The sequence below is a fragment of the Hypanus sabinus genome, chromosome 16 (genome assembly GCF_030144855.1).
Source record: "Hypanus sabinus isolate sHypSab1 chromosome 16, sHypSab1.hap1, whole genome shotgun sequence".
In the NCBI taxonomy this organism is placed as follows: domain Eukaryota; kingdom Metazoa; phylum Chordata; class Chondrichthyes; order Myliobatiformes; family Dasyatidae; genus Hypanus; species Hypanus sabinus.
Genome location: NC_082721.1, coordinates 18,767,540 through 18,786,512, shown reverse-complemented (window position 1 = coordinate 18,786,512; position 18,973 = coordinate 18,767,540). Strand labels below are relative to the sequence as shown.

The 18,973-nt window shown below is 42.1% G+C and overlaps 2 protein-coding genes and 1 non-coding gene across 5 annotated transcripts; 2 read left to right on the top strand and 1 right to left on the bottom strand.

The window, feature by feature from the left end:
- Nucleotides 1-373: 373 nt before the first annotated feature.
- rps15 (ribosomal protein S15) lies at nt 374-5,143 on the top strand. 3 transcript variants are annotated; one of them, XM_059991213.1, is made up of 4 exons: nt 374-457; nt 944-1,032; nt 2,722-2,956; nt 4,500-5,143. In XM_059991213.1, the coding sequence occupies exons 1-4, from the start codon at nt 455-457 to the stop codon at nt 4,611-4,613; spliced, it is 441 nt and encodes a 146-aa protein (XP_059847196.1). In that variant the 5' UTR covers nt 374-454; the 3' UTR covers nt 4,614-5,143. The 3 variants fall into 3 exon arrangements, 1 of the variants encoding a protein (XP_059847196.1); XR_009516047.1 differs by lacking the exon at nt 4,500-5,143 and having other exon boundaries at nt 433-457; nt 2,756-2,818; XR_009516046.1 differs by lacking the exons at nt 374-457; nt 4,500-5,143 and adding an exon at nt 464-857 and having other exon boundaries at nt 2,756-2,818.
- LOC132406600 (small nucleolar RNA SNORA13) lies at nt 4,046-4,176 on the top strand. The gene has a single exon (XR_009516205.1). It is a non-coding gene; the product is annotated as a small nucleolar RNA SNORA13 (small nucleolar RNA).
- A 729-nt stretch (nt 5,144-5,872) lies between the features above and the next one.
- LOC132405789 (gap junction beta-5 protein-like) lies at nt 5,873-12,627 on the bottom strand. The gene is made up of 2 exons (XM_059990793.1): nt 12,580-12,627; nt 5,873-7,103 (listed from the first exon to the last, which is right to left on the bottom strand). The coding sequence occupies exon 2, from the start codon at nt 7,092-7,094 to the stop codon at nt 6,498-6,500; it is 597 nt and encodes a 198-aa protein (XP_059846776.1). The 5' UTR covers nt 7,095-7,103; nt 12,580-12,627; the 3' UTR covers nt 5,873-6,497.
- Nucleotides 12,628-18,973: the final 6,346 nt, after the last annotated feature.

Genomic DNA, 18,973 nt, shown 5'->3' with positions numbered 1-18,973 from the left:
GTTTGGTGGAGTTTGAGAGGGTTTTAGACAGACACGTGGATATGGAGGCTACAGAGGAGAAACCATTCAGTATAAACTGCCCTCCAGAGTATCATATGGAGTGAACGGCCAGAATTGTACTGTTGTCTCATTAATATTATAGGCAAATACATTGGAGGTTTTTAAGAGATGTTTAGATTGGCTCATGAATGTGAGGAACTTGGAGGGATATGGACGTTGTGTGAGTAGGAGGAATTAGTTTCTGTTTTTTAATTTTTTTTTTAACCGTTTAATTGGTTTACGGGCCGAAGGTTCTGTTCACGTGCTCAACTGTTTCATGTGCCTATAGAGTCCTGCACGCATGCGCATACCGCCCCTCTCTCCCCCCCCCCCCCCCCCCAGCCCGGGCGGGAAGTTGCGCGATATTTGCCGGAGCGGAAGTGAGGCAAGTCCTTTTCATCGAGAGCGGGTGACGATGGTAGGTGTGCGGAGTTGGCGGGGCGGCCGAGGTCGCGGGTAATCCGCAGCCATCCCGGAGCTGGGCGGCGACCGGGCCGTTAGATTGTCGACGATGCCGCCGATCAGAGCCAGAGTTGTCATACCTGATTATTATTTTTTTGAAAATACGGCATCGGATGGCGGGGAAGTGGGTAGGCCAGTGTGCGGCGGGTCCCCGCGGAAGTGCTGGGTGGGTTCATGGTTGAAAATTCCTAGTGCTCCAACACCGTGATGTCGGAGGCTGACCTGGAGCTGGCGAGAGGCTCATGAAGACGCCTCGTTTGGGTATTGCAAAGCCAGGAGGCGAGGACTGACTTGTGTGTGGCCCTCTGTTAAAATGGAGGCTTTGTTAGAATGCAACATCTTGGCCTTCTGGAAAGGTAATCTGTTCAGCCAGAGGCACTTAGAAGCGCCGTGTCTTAGTCTGTGTCTATGATTTGTGTAATGTAATTTACTTTAAACCCAGGCGGACCCAGTAGAGCAGAAGAAGAAAAGGACCTTTAGGAAATTCACCTATCGAGGTGTGGATCTGGACCAGCTCCTTGATATGTCCTAGTAAGTTTCATTATGCATTTGTACATTCATTAACCTTGCCATGTGCTGTAGTGCTTTAAGCCCCCAGTTTAAATTCCATGCGGACCAAGAGCCCGCTGTAGTATGCAGGTGATCATTCTTTAGCCTTGCCAGGTTTTTTATTTTAGTCTATAATTTGTTGGCATTTTGCAAGCCAAGTGATACCAATTTCTCGAAGGTAAATATTGAACAATTCCTTCCTCCCATTTCTAATTTTTTCCTGATATTTGCAGTATTTTTAAGAGCAGAATTAGGGCATTTGGCCCATTGAGTCTGCTCTGTCACTTCAACATTTTCCCCCTCAACCCTAATCTGCATTCTCCCTGTATCCTTTAATGCTCTGTCCAATCAGGAAACATCAATGTCTGCCTTAAATTTACATATAAACTTGGCCTCCAGCTGCCTATGGCAATGAATTGCACAAATTCACCACTGTGACTAAAGTAACTACATCTCCATTCTAAAAGGATACACCTCCTTTATGAGGCTGTGTCCTCTGGTCTTAGACTCTAAATTACAAAAGTTGTATTTTTTGGCCAGGAAAGTTGGTTGGATCTTGTAGATTTGAACTCTGTACTAAATGTCTTTAAATTATCATTAAACATCACATGTACTGGGATACAGTGAAAAACTTGCCTTGCATACCATTCTTATAGAGCAATTCTTTATAATGCATTGAGGTAGTAAAAGGTATTTTACTGGACTCATTTGCTTATCAAACTGAGGTTAGAGGTTCAAAAACCCCTACCATCTTATCTGTGCTGAAGGTTTGCATCACATCTGGATTTTATACAATGAGTAGTGAGCTCAGATTTGAAATTGCTGAAGGTTGTGCAGTGTTCAGGGGAGAAAACAGCACAAAGGGAAAATTGTGCAAGTCCAGGCCTGGGTGGAACGAAATTGGGGTATTATCTGCCATCCTGTTTAGCTTTCAAGCTAGCCTAAAATAAGAGCAGTACAAACTCCTTTGCACGTGGTGTATCCCTCCTGAATAGGACAGGATGGAGGTAGAATAAGGCCAAGAGAATAACCGTTTGCTTATTTAAAGCAACAAGCTTCCGAAGATGACTTATCGAAGCTACATTGGTATCTCGTTCATGCCTGGGGTTTGAACCCACTACATGGTCTGTATTGAATGCTGCCATGTGGTCCTGGTTCTTGGTGTTGAAGCGCGTGTGCTCTAGCCCAAATAGTTCATGCTGATCCAGTACCACAAAAACCATGTTTATCAGTAACCAGAACAAATGAAGGCATTTGCACTTTCCACTAATCAATATCATTATGTATAGCAGGGAAATAGGCCCTTAGGTTTAACACATTCTGAGCTAATCCCATTTGCCCCTGGCCCATATCCCTCTAAATCAGGGATCCCAAATGTTATGCCATGGGCCTCTGCTGATAATTGAGAGGTCTGTGGCTTCCAGGTTGGGAACATACATAACTCAACACTTCTTAGCCCCTACTTGTCCCTTTGTGATTTTTAAACTTAGTAATTGTATCTGCCTTTACTGTAGTTCATTCCATTTACCTACCACATTTTGTGGGGAAAACCTTCACCATTCAGAACCCCCTTTTACTCTACCAAATGCTATGTGACATAAAAATTAAACATCTAGAATGTTATTTTTTAGTCAATTGTAATATGAAATTCAACATGTTTTTGGCTTTCAGTGAACAGTTGATGCAATTGTATTGTGCTCGACAGCGGAGGCGTGTGAACAGGGGTCTGCGCCGTAAGCAGCAATCCCTCCTGAAGAGGCTGCGCAAGGCCAAAAAGGAAGCTCCGCCTATGGAGAAACCCGAAGTCGTTAAGACACATCTTCGTGACATGGTTATCCTTCCAGAGATGGTTGGCAGCATGGTTGGTGTATACAATGGCAAAACGTTTAACCAGGTTGAAATCAAGGTAATGCAGATGCTCGAGATAAGTTATATAGCATTACTTGTCTGGTGTTCAGATGAGTTGGTGTAATCTTGGTTTGAGTTGGAATGGCAGATTGATGTTGCGGAGAACTTGACTAATAGCATTCTGGTTATCAGTAGCATTACCAGAGTTAAGTTGTAACTTAGCATAGCTAATCATGCATTATATAATTTAACCAGTTAAACAACATTATTCACATCCTCCCCTGCCCCAACTCTTGGACGATAGCTCAGTAATACGAATTGGTTGCTGCGTTCCATGTGGCACAAAGGTTATTCTGTCTGGCAAGTTCATGCTAGCTCTCAATAGTGCAGTTAATCAGTCCAGTTCTATCTCACTGAGGCAAATTCTTTTAAACCTTACTGTTGTGTACACTGAAATATTCCTTTTAATGTGCCTTAATCTAGGCAAACCAATGCTTTGATCATCCACGTTCAATGCTTTGATCATCCACGTTCATTTGCAGGGCTGTACCAGATAGGTCGTACTCAGGAGCTTGGGAAATTTCTTGTATCTTCTGCATGTTCCTCTTTCTGTGCCTTTTGGGCCTAACCTTGGACCTCCCACTGCTAGTTTCAGTTGCAAGGATGTGACAGCAATATGGGTTTTAATTGCAAAATACCTCAGCTGTTTTTAGTCTTAACTGGGGAAGGAATCTAAAATGTTGAAGTTAAATTTGAGGTGGTTACATTTAACTTTCATCAAATTTAAGTATTTTTTCCCATTAACCCCATTTTAAACCAGCATTAAGTGTTGATCTCTTGCATCAAATTGAGTTCAACAAAGGGTTCTCACTTGATGGTGGAGCAATCTAAATTTTAACAACTTATGCAGCTGGATGCTCGTCTAAAGGATTCTTTTATTCTCCCACCATTCCCTCTCCTACAAGGATTAACACATCAAATATCAATTAATCCCTCTGGCCTTTTGTCCTAATGTGTTGATCCTTATAGAAAAATATTGCATTTAAACTGTTTAAAATATAGGCTAACTTTTCTTTCATTAAATGGTAAAAGTATGTAAAGAGGCTGTTGCAGGGACTGCTTTGTAGCAAAAGCAGGAGATGAGTGTTGCCTTTGTGTTGCACACTTAGCTCCCAATTGATAAGTGTGGTGTCAGAAAAGGCACACAGTGACTTCAGCTGTTCCAGCCTACTCTGTTGCTGTCATGCTTCAGTTTATTGTGATTTGGCTGAAACATGTTTAATTGTGATATTTAAGCAATTTGTAAATTCCAGAGATTTTTGCTTGTGGTAATCTCAGTATGAAGATATGAGACTTAATGAATTTCATTAGACTTTAATAATGTTTGATACCTATACAGAATATTGCAAGAAAACCTTCGTGCAAAAAAAATCCGTATCCTCAGTGCATTGCTATTTTGATGCTAAACTTGGCTGCCAAAAAAATCTGACTATTTAAGAATTGTTACTCCAGTTGTATTTTTGTGTGTTCCCTGAGAGTTGGGAAGTTGCCTGTGCAGTTTGATTTACTCAGTTCATAGTTGATTTTATTCTTCCTTTCAGCCTGAAATGATTGGCCATTACCTTGGAGAGTTCTCCATCACCTACAAACCCGTCAAGCACGGCAGACCCGGTATTGGTGCCACTCACTCCTCCAGATTCATCCCTCTGAAGTAGTGATTTACTGTGGAAATATGTGTAAATAAAACTCATTCCAAAACATTTTGTTTGTCTTTATTCAAAATTATTTTCAATTTCCAGAATAACGTAGTGGAACGGCACAATTTCATATGAACATGTTTAGTGCATGTGATTTAAATGTTCTTAAACCTTAGAAGCAATTAATCTTTCATTTAATTCAATTGTTCACAACTCATGCACATCACATATGACCTAAGGTATAGATTAGCTGTCTTTATTGTGTAAATCAAAGCATGGTGAAATGTGTTGCATCATATTAGCACAGGCCCACAGCTCACTCACGTTAGCCATTTGTCTTCAGACTGTGGCAACTGAAAGAAAATTGCACGGTCAAGTGGATAATGTACAAACTCATTGCAACTTTGATTATTGGTCACTGTAAAGTGATATGTTGCCTCAAAGTGTCCTGTCTTTGCTGATAAGATGGAAATGTACCTTAAAAAGCATCATGAATGATTAGGTGGTTCAGCACCCACATTACTAATTAATAAAAAATTTACAGTTACCACCTGGGTATGACTTTATTTGGGTGAAAACGCAGCCAGATTGAAAGGGGAGTATAGAGGTTGGGTGTTAATGGTGGTAAAGTTAGGGTGAATTGTGAATAAGGCACTTGTCCTTACCTTAATTTGTTACACAGCACCACCTCATGGTGCTGGTTATTTGCATGCAAGTCTTGTTAAATTTGAATCCCCTTGTAAATTGGATTGGCTGGCGGTTGGTATATCTAAACAGTGTAATGTAATTCTGTCCTCAGTTCAGTTTAGCATACTGCAAAGGCAAGGCTGTCTTTGGCAAACATTGTTTTACAGATGTTTAATTCAAAGCCTGTAGTGTGCTATACGGAGTCGGTAAACCAGTTTTAAAAAAAAAGATTTTATTCGAACTTTGTGGCCTCGCTTTAAAGCCTCCCTGATCCCGCCCTCCCGGGCGCTGCTGCTGTAGGGGGCATGTATTCACAGTCCCGCGCGGGCTATTTGTGAGCCGGTTCGAGTGCGCCAGGAAGTGGGTCGCCACAATCCCATGTTTCTTGGGAATTCTTGAAATCCTGGGATCCTGAAAATACTTCCCCAGTGAAGACCTAGGAAACACTCCAAATGACAAGTGGTTTATCAATCACTGCTTTCTTGTAATGTTGCTTGGTAGATACCATAACTAGTTTAAGGTTGCTTGTATCTGAAATTAAGTAATCGAATTGACAATTTGCATCATGTAAGTTTGGAGAAACAAAAGTTAACTTATTGAAACAACAAACACCAAATGCTGGTGGAAGACAGCAGGCCAGGCAGCATCTATAAGGAGAAGCACTGTCGACTTTTGTACTTTAAAATCTCTTACTATATTTCCTTTCAGTTAGCCCTGACGAAGGGTCTCGGCCCGAAACGCCGACAGTGCTTCTTATAGATGCTGCCTGGTTTGCTGTGCTCCACCAACATTTTGTGGTGGTGTGCTGTTTGAATTAACAGCATCTGCAGATTTCCTCGTGTTAACTTATGAATATGTGTTTAATTGGATAATGGTGCTGACACTGCAATAGTTCAGCGAAGCTGAAAACGTTCCGTTGACTTTCATTTGTGCTCTGTCTGAGACTTAAGTGTTCAATAGTCATCTGCGCCTCGGACGTTGTATGCGTGCCCACAGACGTTAACTGCGTAACGCATTCGTCTTCCTTGGACTTCGAGAGACTACTACTAGTCATCCACCATTGATAAATTCCAGTTCCCCTGATGACAGTTTCTCTGTGACTGCAATATCCATAAGATACACCCAAAAGTATTCTGAAGGGAAATCTTCCTTGTCCAGTGTAATCAAATCCATTTGAAAAAAGTGCATATAACAGATGTAGCGAAGCTATAACATTTAAAAGACCTGGATGTAATTTAAAGAACGTATGTTTTTTTTTGCCAGTGTGAACATTTCAATCACACACATTAATATGCAAGCCAAAGAACATATGTACATAAACACTGAAAAGGCATTTTTCTGTCTATTTCCAAGCATAGTGCAGACCACTGTTGGCTCACAGGGAAATATATCACAGTTAAAGGCAGATTTCCTCAATAAACTAGGGTAGATCACATGCCATAGAACGAGAAACATTCCTTCAGTAAGTATTCTGGAAAGCATACTCAAATAGTTGCAGGCTGTTTGGTTAGAGATATGGTACCGCCTCAGGTTCTTCTTGCAGATCAACAGTGTGGTAACAAATACTGTTTGTAGCGCAAAGAAGTTAAATGGCGACAGAACAGAAAACTCTGTGTAACATTCTCGACTGCAGCCCACTTGGGTAGAATTACAGAACAGATCGTCCAAGTCGTCTTTCCAAATGGTTTTTGCGGTGACGATCATAGTGAAGACTCGAACGACAAATAACGCGGCCAGACAACTGCTACCGAAAGAGGAAGCAGGAAGTTGAATGCCGCTTAATGGCGGGATCATGTCCATGTGCAGATCCATCTGAGTTTACTGAAAGTAAATAATACAAATACTTTAGCACTGGTACAATCACATGTACTCTGCTACACAGGTGTTTTCTTCCAGACGCACAATTAAATATGTTTAAGGACAAATAAAAAACAGGTAGCAACTGTGCAGAAAGAGAATGTTTCAAAACATTGGCCTGAAGCTTCCTGAGCTGTGTTTCCAATGGAAAACTAATTTTCATGGCTTTTACACCTTGTGTGTTTGTTTATGTCTATACCTTAGAACTTGAAACTTGAACTTTTACCCAACAAATACAGGCTTAAAATCAGATTATCTTTTCTGTATTAAATTTGATTCTGTCCATGCAACATCTAGAAACTAGGTGCAAACTCAATGCAGGAGCACACACTTCAGTCTCCAATTGTCCATTCACTGATCCTACCTTCAACCTTTCCCCTTGCACTCAGTCACGCACAGTGAACAAATTCTCACCTCCGGAAGTGTCACCGTGGCTTCACACAACCCACCTCTGTCAATATTGACTGTTTATCTCTCTCCATTGATACTGTATAACTTGCTGAGTCTCTCCAGTATTTTGTGAGTGTTGTTTAAAAGTGGAATTACTACCTGACCCATGTGCAGGATGGCATGAGATCAATAAGATCATAGGATCTCTGCACCTTCACTAAATCTTCTCCATCCTTTCTGTACTAAGGTGAGCAGAAGGGAACACAATATTCCAAGTGTGTTTTGTAGAGCTGCAGTATTACCTCACGGCTCTTGGACTAAACCCCCAATTAATGAAGGTTAACAACCATACACCTTCTTAACCACCCTATCAACTTGTGCAGCAACTATGAAGGACTCATGGTCCTCCTTACTGCTAAGAATCCTGCCATTAACCCTTTATTCTGCCTTCAAATTCCACCTTCTGAAGTGAATCATTTCATGCTTCTCTGGGTTCAACTCTGTCTGCCACTTCTCAGTCAGCTTTATATCCCGTTGATATCTCATTGTAGCCTGCAGCAACCTTCTACACTCTCCACAGCACTGTCAACCTTCATATCATCTGCAGACTCAGTAACCCACCCTTCCGCTTCCTCATCCAAGCCATTGATAAAAATCACCAGAAGCAGGGCTCCCAGATCAGATCCCTGAAGAACACCACTGGTCACTGAACTCTAGGCAGAGAGTTCAACGTATGACCCACAGGTTACAAAGGGAGAATGTGCTCCCATTCATGAGACAGTGGCATTAGTATTGAGGAAAGTGAAAGGTGTTCTGCAGGGACAAACTTCAGAATGTTAATCATTAACTGGGACTGTAAATAGAACTAAAGAGGTGATGAAGATCCAGGTGAGAGCCAAATGCAGAAAGTTAAAGGGAAAGGCCATAGAAGAAGGTAACAACAAGGGGAATGATAACTGGAATGTGTGAGGAAGGGGTGGACAGAGCACGTCAGAGTGAATATATAGAATTGTGGTAAAAAGTCATCGACACAATCCTGTAACAAGACAAATCAAAGCTTCAACTGAATTTAGTTAACTTGATAGTTTGTAAAGTGAAAAATGTTGAGGAAAAAATATTACCGGATACTTAATAGAGGGGAGGAGAAGTCCTGGTAATAAAAGGTGAAATATAGGCAAGAAATCTTAGCTTGTTACACGAAGAAATAGAATAGTTTGGATAGAGCTAGGAGCTAGTAACAAAAATATTGGTTTAAAAATTATTGAAGAAATTAACTGGGCAAAAGCCTATAAATACCCTGGACACCCCAAGGGTTTGAATGGAGGTGTCTATGGAGATAATGGATGCATTTCCAAAAGTCAAAAATGTAACATAATGTAATCCCTTTATTTAAGAAAGGAATGAGAGAATGAAAAAAAAAGAACTTTAGGCTTGTTATTCTGATGTCAGAAACAAGGAAAATTCTAAAATCTGTTATTAACCAAGTGGTAATAGAGCACTTAAAAAATAACAACAGGGCTTGGCAGAGCCAACAGTCATTTACCAGACAGTACAGCACAGGAACAGGCCCTTCAGCCCACAATGTGGTGACAGTCTAATTAAACTAGTAACTTAAATGCCTAACTGAATGAATCCTTTCTGCCTACTCAATACTAGTACCCCTCCATTCACATGCCCATCTACCATCTCAATCTTATTTGCCTCCTGTAACCATCTCTGGCAGCACATTCCAGGCACCCGCTGCTCTCAGTGAAAAACCTTGCCCTGCACACCTCCTTTGATCTTAGGAAATCAGAGACACTGTCTCAAGGTCTCATAAAGGACTGGCGAGGCCTCACTTGGAGTATTGAGAGCAGTTTTGGGCTCCTTATCTTAGAAGGGATGAGCTGAAACTGGAGAGGGTTCACAAAAATGATTCCAGCATCGAAAGGTTTGTCACGTGAAGAGTGTTGGATGGCTCTGGGCCTCCGCTCACTGGAATTCTGAAGACTGACCTCATTGAAACCTATTGAATGTTGAAAGGCATCTAAAGAATGGATGTGGAGAGGATGTGTCCTATGGTGGGGGAGTCTAAGACCAGAGGACAGCCTCAGAAGAGAGGAGTGTCCTTTTAGAATGAAGGCGAGGAGGAATTTCTTTAGCCAGAGAGTGGTGAATCTGTGGAATTTGCCACAGGTGGCTGTGGAGGCCAAGTATGTACAGTATTTAAGGCAGAGGCTGATAGATTCTTGATTAATCTGGGCAAGAAGGGATATGGGGAGAAGGCAGGAGATTGGGGCTGAGAGGGAAGATGGATCAGCCATGGTGAAATGGCAGAGCAGACATGATGGACGAAATGGCCTAATTCTGCTCCTATATCTTATGGTCTTATCTCATAAACTTCTATTTATAGAAACATAGAAAACCTATAGCACAATACAGGCCCTTCGGCCCACAAAGCTGTGCCAAACATATCCTTACCTTAGAACTACCTAGTCTTACCTATAGCCCTCTATTTTTCTGAGCTCCATGCATCCATCCAGGAGACTCTTAAAAGACGCTATCATTTCCGCCTCCACCACCGCTTCCGGCAGCCCATTCCACGCACTCACCACTCTCTGCGTAAAAAACTTACCCCTGACATCTCCTCTGTACCTACTTCCAAGCACCTTAAAAATATGCCCTCTCGTGCTAGCCACTTCAGCTCTGGGAAAAAGCCTCTGACTATCATGTTTGATATATCTTATACAGTGCTTAGAGAATTTTGAGCTGTATACTGCAAGTCTGCGATTGTGAAATATTTGATAAGGTGTCTCGTAAGAGGTTATCTGACAACAATGTGCTAAGTATGTATTGAGGTTTGGTTAACAAAGAGAAAACAGAGTACGTGAATCATTTTCCACTTGGGGAGCTGTGGTAAGTGGGGCGCTGGGCCCCAGCTGTTCAAAATCTACAACAATGATTCGGATGAAGGAACCGTGTGTAATAAGTCAAGGGTGATCCAAAGCTGCTGGCAGTGTGAATCGTCAGGAGGATGCACAAATTTCATGGAGATTGAGCCATGCTAATTAAACGGGCTCCAGCGGTGGGGGGGGGGGGGGCGGGAAATATGAAGTCATCCCTCCTTTGGTAGGTGGGAATGGCAAAGTGGGATCAACAATTTGCTGGAGGATCTCAGCGGATTTGAGATGCTGCTTGATTCCCAGCAGGTTGTTTGTTGTATCTGATTCCAGCATTGGCAGTCCCTTGTTCCTCCTTGCAAAGCAGGACACTGAATCAGAATCAGGTTTAATATCACTGGCAATGCTGTGAAATTTAACTTTGGGGCAGCAGTACAATGCAATACATAACAATAGGAAAAAAAACCTCTGAGAATTACAGTAATTTTATATATATATATTAAATAGTTGAATTAAATAATTAGTGCAGAAATAAGAAGTGGGGGATTGTTCATGGGTTCAACCTCCATTCAGAAGCTGGATGGCAGAGGGGAAGAAGCTGTTCCTGAATCATTAGCTGATTGATTATGGAGCTTAGGATCAATGCAGGTCACTGATTACATGGACGATAGGTGAGCAGGGCCTAGTGTGGGTTGACAGTTGCCGCAGCCTGCCTTGGGTTCTGCTGGTGTTCAGCAGGAACGCATAGTCTGGGAAAAAGCCACAGGAAAGGAAGGAATTGGTGATCTGAATGAAAGCTATGGTGGGAAGAAATTTTAAAAATGGCTCGGTGATAGATTTTCCGTGCATCCTACATTGTATTTCCAAAAGCCTGGGAAGTCGAGTGCAGGAGAAGGTCAAAGTAGTTGGTGCTGAGATACAACCGAGAGTTACCAGAGGTGGTGGGCAGGGGTGGTGGAGGGGTGGGAGTGGAGTCCATGTTCCAAAGGAGGCAGATGGTTCAGGCAAAGGAAGAGACCATGGATAGAAAAATGGGAGGGACTGTGCAAGGAGAATTGCAGAGGGGCACTGGTGTGCATCGGGCAGAGGGCAAGTATGGGTCAAAGTCCTCCAAATTAGGTATAATGTGACGTTATGAACATTCTCGTCATAACATGGTGCCATCGGTTCTTAGCAAATTTGCATTCTCCCTTCGGAGGCCATACAAATAACGAGGCCCTGCTTAAACTGATATTTGAACCCAAGTTAATTGCAACTGAGTTGTGGACCAGAGAGTCAAAATTGTGGAAAACATTATAGATCTTTAATCTTAACAGCAGCAATTTGCAATGTCACTAGGCATATTCATTTCCGGTGGGAAATGTAGTATAAATTTCAGGAGCAGTATTTATACTTCGTTAGAAACATGATTCTACCTGATAATGAGAACCAGTTGTCCTTACTTGGCCACCATTCTCCAGCCAGGCACCGGGGAATGGAGGGGTGTGGGTTAGACAGGGAAATCTGAGCACCTTCAGTCCCTCTCACTCCAGGGGCAGTATCAATCCACCCTGAGAAAAGTTTTGACATGTTGCCCCTCAATGGTGGGAGTATGGAGTGACACCTCTCCCTCAACCTCCCCTACCAACCCTTTGCAGGCTGCCTATCCCACCCACTACTGACTTTTGGTCAGTGACTGCTTACTTGCCTTTGGCTGCTTTCCCATTCCAACCCAGCTGCTCTATTTCTACCACCCCCCCCCCCCTCCTCTCTCTTTGTCTTTTGGTGCCAGAACAATAGGATTTTGTGAGTGTGTGAGAGAGAGATAGATTGATCGATCAATCGATCGATCGCAGGAGCAAAACACTTGCAGCAGAGGTTTAATATTGTGAAAACGTTTTTGAATGATTACAGTTAGTGGGAACGGATGCTCCTGGAAAGATGTGACAAACCACCTCCAGGAAGCAAAAGAAAACCTTTTCTCTAAATCGCAATGCGACACATTGAAAATCTGAATTGGAAATGGCCAGTGGATCAGAGAACATTAACAACTCAGCTGAATAACATTTCAGACTCTGGCTAGTCTTTTCAAGGAGACCAATCCTGGAAAATAATTGGCTAGAGGTGAGTTATTGTGGTGTATAAAATAAAGAATATAGCTTGTACACAGAGTTCATAAAGATTCAACTCACCTTTCCCATTCGAGTAGAGTTCTTGTTCTTATCAAAACCCAAATCCGACAGGTTGTCCTGTTACCTGTTCTATTTAATGGTAAAAAAGTACTGGCAGAGGAAAAAAAGAAAGTAACATTTAAAATAATAGGGCTGGGCTCAACAGTTGGACTTTTGATCCTCGCTGCTGGGAAAGGAAAGCTATTTAAACATTGAGTTAAAAAGAAACTGAATGTATGAATTGAAGCAATGATAAGAAGATATTTCAGAATTTTTTTTTTAAAACTTCCAAAAAATGTCAGCAAAAATACTGAGAAAACTTCTCTATTTGGTTGTTTTCAAAATGATTAACAACCATTATGGCTTTCTGATTATTGTTGTTTATATCTGAGCACCAGGTAGCTGATTTAGTTATCATTTCCTTATCTCCCACCTTTCAGAGATCTTGCTTGCAAATTCCAGTAAACTAAAGCAATAAACAAAGGGAGAAATTTATTGGACCAATAATTTCTTTTAGAAACATATGTATATCACATATCATAGGTTTTATGGTGATAAGACAGGCATGTTATGGAAAATTACCCACAAATGTACTTAAGTTTGGAGTTGTAATCACAACAGTAAATATATAGGTATCAACTTAAAACTAGAAAGAAGGAAAAAACCCAAATACAGGAGGTTCTACAGATGCTTGAAATCTTGGAAAAATGCACACAATGTGCTGGAGGAACTCAGCAGGTAAGGCAGCATCTATGGAGGGAAATAAACAATTGATGTTTCAGGCTGAGACCCTTCATCAAGATTGGAAAAGAAGGGGGCAGAAGGTAGAATAAGAAAGTAAGGGGGAAGGGAAGGAGTACAAGCTGGCAGGTGATAGGTGAGGGGGAAGTAGGTGGGCGGGGAAGGGGGTTGAATTAAGAAGTCGGGAGGTGATAGTTGGAAGAGGTAAAGGGCTGAAGAAGAAGGAGAGGACATTGAACCATGGAAGGAAGGGAAGGAGGGGGGTTACCAGTAGGTGATGAGCAGGCGAGGAGAAGAGAAGGGGTGAGAGGGGTACTAGAATGGGGAACAGGGAAAGAGAGAAAGTGGGGGAGGGGTGGAGAAATTACCAGAAGTTAGCGAAATAGATGTTCATGTCATCAGGTTGGAGGCTACCCAGGCAGAATATAAGGTGTTGCTCCTCCATTCTGAGTGTGGCCTTATCATGGCAGAAGATGAGACTATTGACAGGTATGTCAGAATGAGAATGGGGAATCAAATTAAAATGATTGGCTGCTGGGAAAACCCACCTTTTGTAGCAGATAAAATGAACCATTCAGTAAACCAATAATCAGATATACAGTACTGTGCAAAAGACTTAAGTCTTCCGTCTGGTAGGTACTTCAGATCCCTCCAGACTAAGACTAATAGGCGCTGGAGAAGTTTTTTCCCTACTGCGGTCACTTTGCTGACCAGTTAACTGCCGGTTAACTGTCGGCTAACTATTACTTGGATTGCACTACTTGTATGTATAATCTATATTTTCATTTATATTTATCATTATTATTGTTATGAGCAGAGAGACAACATCTGCCGGAAGTAAATTCCTTGTATGTGTACAGGTAATTGGCGATTAAAGTCTGATTCTGATTCTGAGATATATATATACACACACACACTTACATATATATATATACTTACGGTAATTGTTTACTTACTTATTTTTTTCTTTCTATATTTTTCATGTATTGCATGGTACTGCTGCTGCTAAGTTAACAACTTTCATGACACATGCTGGTGATAATAAACCCTGATTCTGATAGGCATTTGTACACAGCATGTAAATGGAATAATTTTTAGCCATTTGAGGCAGCAGAATTTATTACAAGTTAAGGACAAACGGAAGTTAAAATTACTTTCTGAGGCCCCTGCTCTTTGTGATTTCTATAAGTGATGTTGGGGAGAAAGTAGAAGGGTAGGTTAATAGGTTTGCAGATGACATAAATGTTGGTGGTGTTGCGGCTAGTGTAGAAGGTTGTCATAGGTTACAAAAGAACATTGACAGGATGCAGAGCTGGGCTGAGAAGTGGCAGATGGAGTTCAATCCGGAGAAGTGTGAAGGGATACACCTTGGGAGGTCAAACTGAAGGCAGCATACCTGGCAGTGCGGGGAAACAGGGGAATCTTGGGGTCCAAGTTCAGAGAGTCCTCAAAGTTGCCATGGAAACTGATAGGCTGGTTAATGTACATGGTGTGTTGGCCTTTATAGATGCTGCCTGTCCTGCTGAGTTCCACTAGCATTTTGTGTTGTGTTGCTTTGGATTTCCAGAATCTGCAATTTTTCTCATGTTTGTTATAAAACTCTAGTCAGACCACACCTGTATAGTGTATTGTATTCAGTTCCAGTAGCCTCATTGTAGGAAGGATGTGGAAGTTTCAGAGAGGGTGCAGAAAAGATTTACCAGGACGTTGCACAGATTAGAGAACATGGCTTATGAGGAAAGTTTGAGTGAGCTATGGTTTTTCTCTTCAGAATGAAGGAGAAGAGGTGCCTTGATAGAGGTGTATAACATGATAAGCATGCCATGAGCCCTGCACGCTTTAGGACATTGGCCTGCAAGGCTTCTTGAGGGCCTGTATTTGTTAATTGTTGTTTTAACTAGAGTTGTTAAGCATTGTGCTTTCAGATTAATCTTGTCAAGTTTATTTTAACTGGCACGGGTTTTCAGTGTACTGATTATATAAAGTGGACTTCTGATTAGTGCTTATCACGGGGTCCTTGTTTTGAGAATGATTTGTCTCATGGTGTCACTCAGTCGAGCCACAGATGTTCTGTTGGAATTCCTATGTATAAACCCTTGTTTCTGTCTCTACATGGGATTCTGTTGTTCCTCCGCACCTGAGTCATTGTCAGAGCAGGCCGTAACAAAAAGACACAGATAGAGAGGTCAGCCAGCACCTTTTTTCTAGGGTGGCAGTGACTATCATGAGAGCAATGTGCTTTTAAGGTGATTGGAGGAAAACGTGGACGGGGAGATGTCAGTGGCAAGTTTATTTACACAGAAAGTGGAAGTGCACAGAATGCAGTGTGGGGGTAATGGCAGAGATGGAGCATTAGGGTACTTTAGCAACTCTTAGAATGGCACGGATGATAGAAAAATGGGAATGGGGTGGGGTTATGGCTATGTGAGAGAGGGCTAGATTGATGTTCAAACACGAGGAAATCTGCAGATGCTGGAAATTCAAACAACAACACACACAAAATGCTGGTGGAACACAGCAGGCTAGGGAGCATCAATAGGGAGAAGCGCTGCCGACATTTTGGGCCGAGACCCTTCGTCAGCAGTGCTTCTCTCTATAGATGCTGCCTGGCCTGCTGTGTTCCACCAGCATTTTGTGTGTGTTGTTGTTTCTAGATTGATGTTGTAGGTTAAAAGGTCAGTGCTACATTATGGGCCGAAGTGCCTGTATTGTGTTGTACTGTTGTATATTCTATCAGCTTAAGTTAACATGAATTGTTCATAACTTACACTTCTGCAAAATAAACAATGAAATGATGCTAGTACAATATTATGCAAGAATAAGAAGTTGCCTTTTATGTTAATTCAGTCCTTTAAAGGAGTTCCCCGGTATGAAATTGGCTCAATGGCCAATACCAAATTGTGAGTATCAGATGATCATGCATGTATAGAATGGTAGAGATTTGCTGCCCTCCACCCAACTCTACATTTTTTCCACCCCTCCCCCCAACTCTACATTTGCTAATTCAACTGTGGCTTAAATAAGAAATGCTTCTTTGGTTATAAAGTGATGTACCAAAATTGTAAAAGGTACTATTCAGTCTTGGGAGTGTTAAGGCTTAACTACATTCGGTACAGTAATTTTCTTTGGAGAAGTGGGTACTGAGGGGTGGAGAAATGGATATATTTAAGGTAGCCTGGTTCAGTCCTTCCTCAAGCCCATAGTCCATGTTGTTGCTTCTGAAAGTGTAGAAGATTTGCACCCTTTTAGCACCCATCTAATTTGGTGAGCTGATTGTCATGGTCCACCATTCAAGATGGTGAGGACAAACCATTTGGCGTTGAGATATGGAACTTGAGTTGATGCGACCTGCACAAAGACTGCAATACTGTATGTCAAAGAGTAACACACAAAAAGCTGGAGGATCTCAGCAGTTCAGACAGCACCTACAGAGGAGAATAAACAGTCGAAGTTTTGGGCTAAGTCGCTTCAAGGAAGGGAGAGGGAGGGGATTGGTAGAGTCCAGCCTCCTGGCATGAACACTGAATTCTCCAACTTCTGGTAATTCCCTTCCTCTCCCTTCCCTCATCCCAGTTTCACTTTGCCTCCTCCTCCAGCTGCCTATCACCTCTCTCATGATTCTCATGATTCTGCCTTCTTCCCCTTACATTCCTTCTTCATCTTTCCTGCCTATCCCCTCCCTGTTTCCCCTCCCCCACCCTTGATCTTTCCTCTGATTGGTTTTTCACCTGCCACCTACCAGCCTTCTCATTCCCACCCTCCCCCACCTTCTTTATAGGGCCCCTGCCCCTCCCTCTTCAGTCCTGACGAAGGGTCTCGGCCCAAAACGTTGACTGTTCATTTCCACGGATGCTGCCCGACCTGCTGAGTCCCTCCAGTGTGTTGTACGTGTTGCTTTGACCACAGCTTCTGCAGAGTACTCTGTGTTTATCATCATTTCTCTGTCTGTTGTGTCAAAAGTAAAATAATATTGGCATAGGTCCAGTGGGAGTGTGTGCGATTCAGTCACCTACTCTATCTGCTTGAATTCACTCTAATCTGGTCTTTTCCAGGATGTGAGTGTTGTTATCAAGCAAACTATTTATTACTTATCCCTAACTATCCTTTGGAACGTGACGATGTGCTGTTACTTTCAGCTACTGCAGTCCTTCTGGTAAAGTAACTACCATAGTCTTGATGGGTACAGATCTCTAGAAAGGAAATTTTCTGAGCTGAAGCAGCTAATTGCAGAGCTACACAAATTCAATTTCAGTGGCATACATACCCAGGGTATAGATGCTGTGAAGATGATCATTTTGCAGCAACATTATACATTGAATGAATCCTCTTCTTCATGGGCCCTTAGCTCCCCATGGAGCAGAGGCCATTGATGACCTCCTGTCTCCATCATCCAAAGTCGACGGTATGGTTGGAGTTGATCAGTGTTTCTCTAATGGTTGATTGGTCTCTACAACTTCACCAGAGCCCTGTTGGCCTGCCTTAACCTTTTCCACCGCTCATAACGGGTTGGACTTTGAGAGCCACATGTTGCAAATTTCACAAACATAAATTATACACACTTAAGTTAACATGAGTTAAACAGAACCTAGAAGAAGAAGTAGAAGAATAGCCCTTAACTCGGCAGTGGAGTTATCGGGGCTCCATCATGACAGAGTTTCCGTAGCAAGCTATTCTTGTTTTTACGAGGCTGAGTTGCTAGCTCGACGCTCAACGGGACTTGGATTCGAACTCAGGAACCTTCGCTCCGGAGTCCGGCGCTGATATTATTGAGCCACCGAGCGGGACATACAGAACCTAACAAGGAAACAAAACATAAACAATATTAATGACATTAGTGCAAGTTGTGGGAAACACAGTCTAAGATAGAATTAGGGGGTTTCTGGTCAATTTTAGAACCTGATAGCAGTGGGGAAGAAACTGTTGTATCTTGAGATGTGGAGCTTCAAGCTCCTGTAGCTCCTGTCTGATGTCAGCAATGAGACGAGGGCATCGCCTGAATGGTGAAGGTCATTAGTGATGGATTTTGTTTACCTGAGACATTGCCTCTTACAGGTGTACTCAAAGGTGGGCAGAGGTCTACCCCGGACAGAGCTGGCTGAACCCACTACTTTCTGTAGCCTTCTGCAGTCCTGTAGTTTGGAGTTTCCACATCAGGCCATGATGCAACCAATCAGAGTGCTTCTACATCTGTAGAAAATTTTCAGAGTCTTCAATGACATGCTAAATCTCTTAAAACTTCAAAGAAAATGAAGACACGGCCAGCTCTAGTTCCATAGTCCTTGAATTAAGTGTTTTTAAATTCCTCCCTGTATTACCTTTCTGTCACATCCTCCAGCCCTACACATCTCCAGGATAGTTTTGTCCCTCCAACTCTGCTGTTGCTCCTATATCCCATTTTCGTGCCACATATATTTGTGGCTAGTCTTTTAAACCTCATCTTAAACTGCTATTAATTTTACTTACCCATCACCCAGCCTTCAAAATTCAAGAAGTTTAAAGTTCGAAGTAAATTTATTATTAAAGCACGAATTTGTCACCACATCCTACCCTGAGATTCATTTTCATGCAGGCATTCACAGTAGAACTAAGAATCAGAATCAGGTTTAATATCACTGGTACATGTTATGATTTTTTTTGTTTTGTTGCAACAGTGCATAATATAAAAACTATAAAT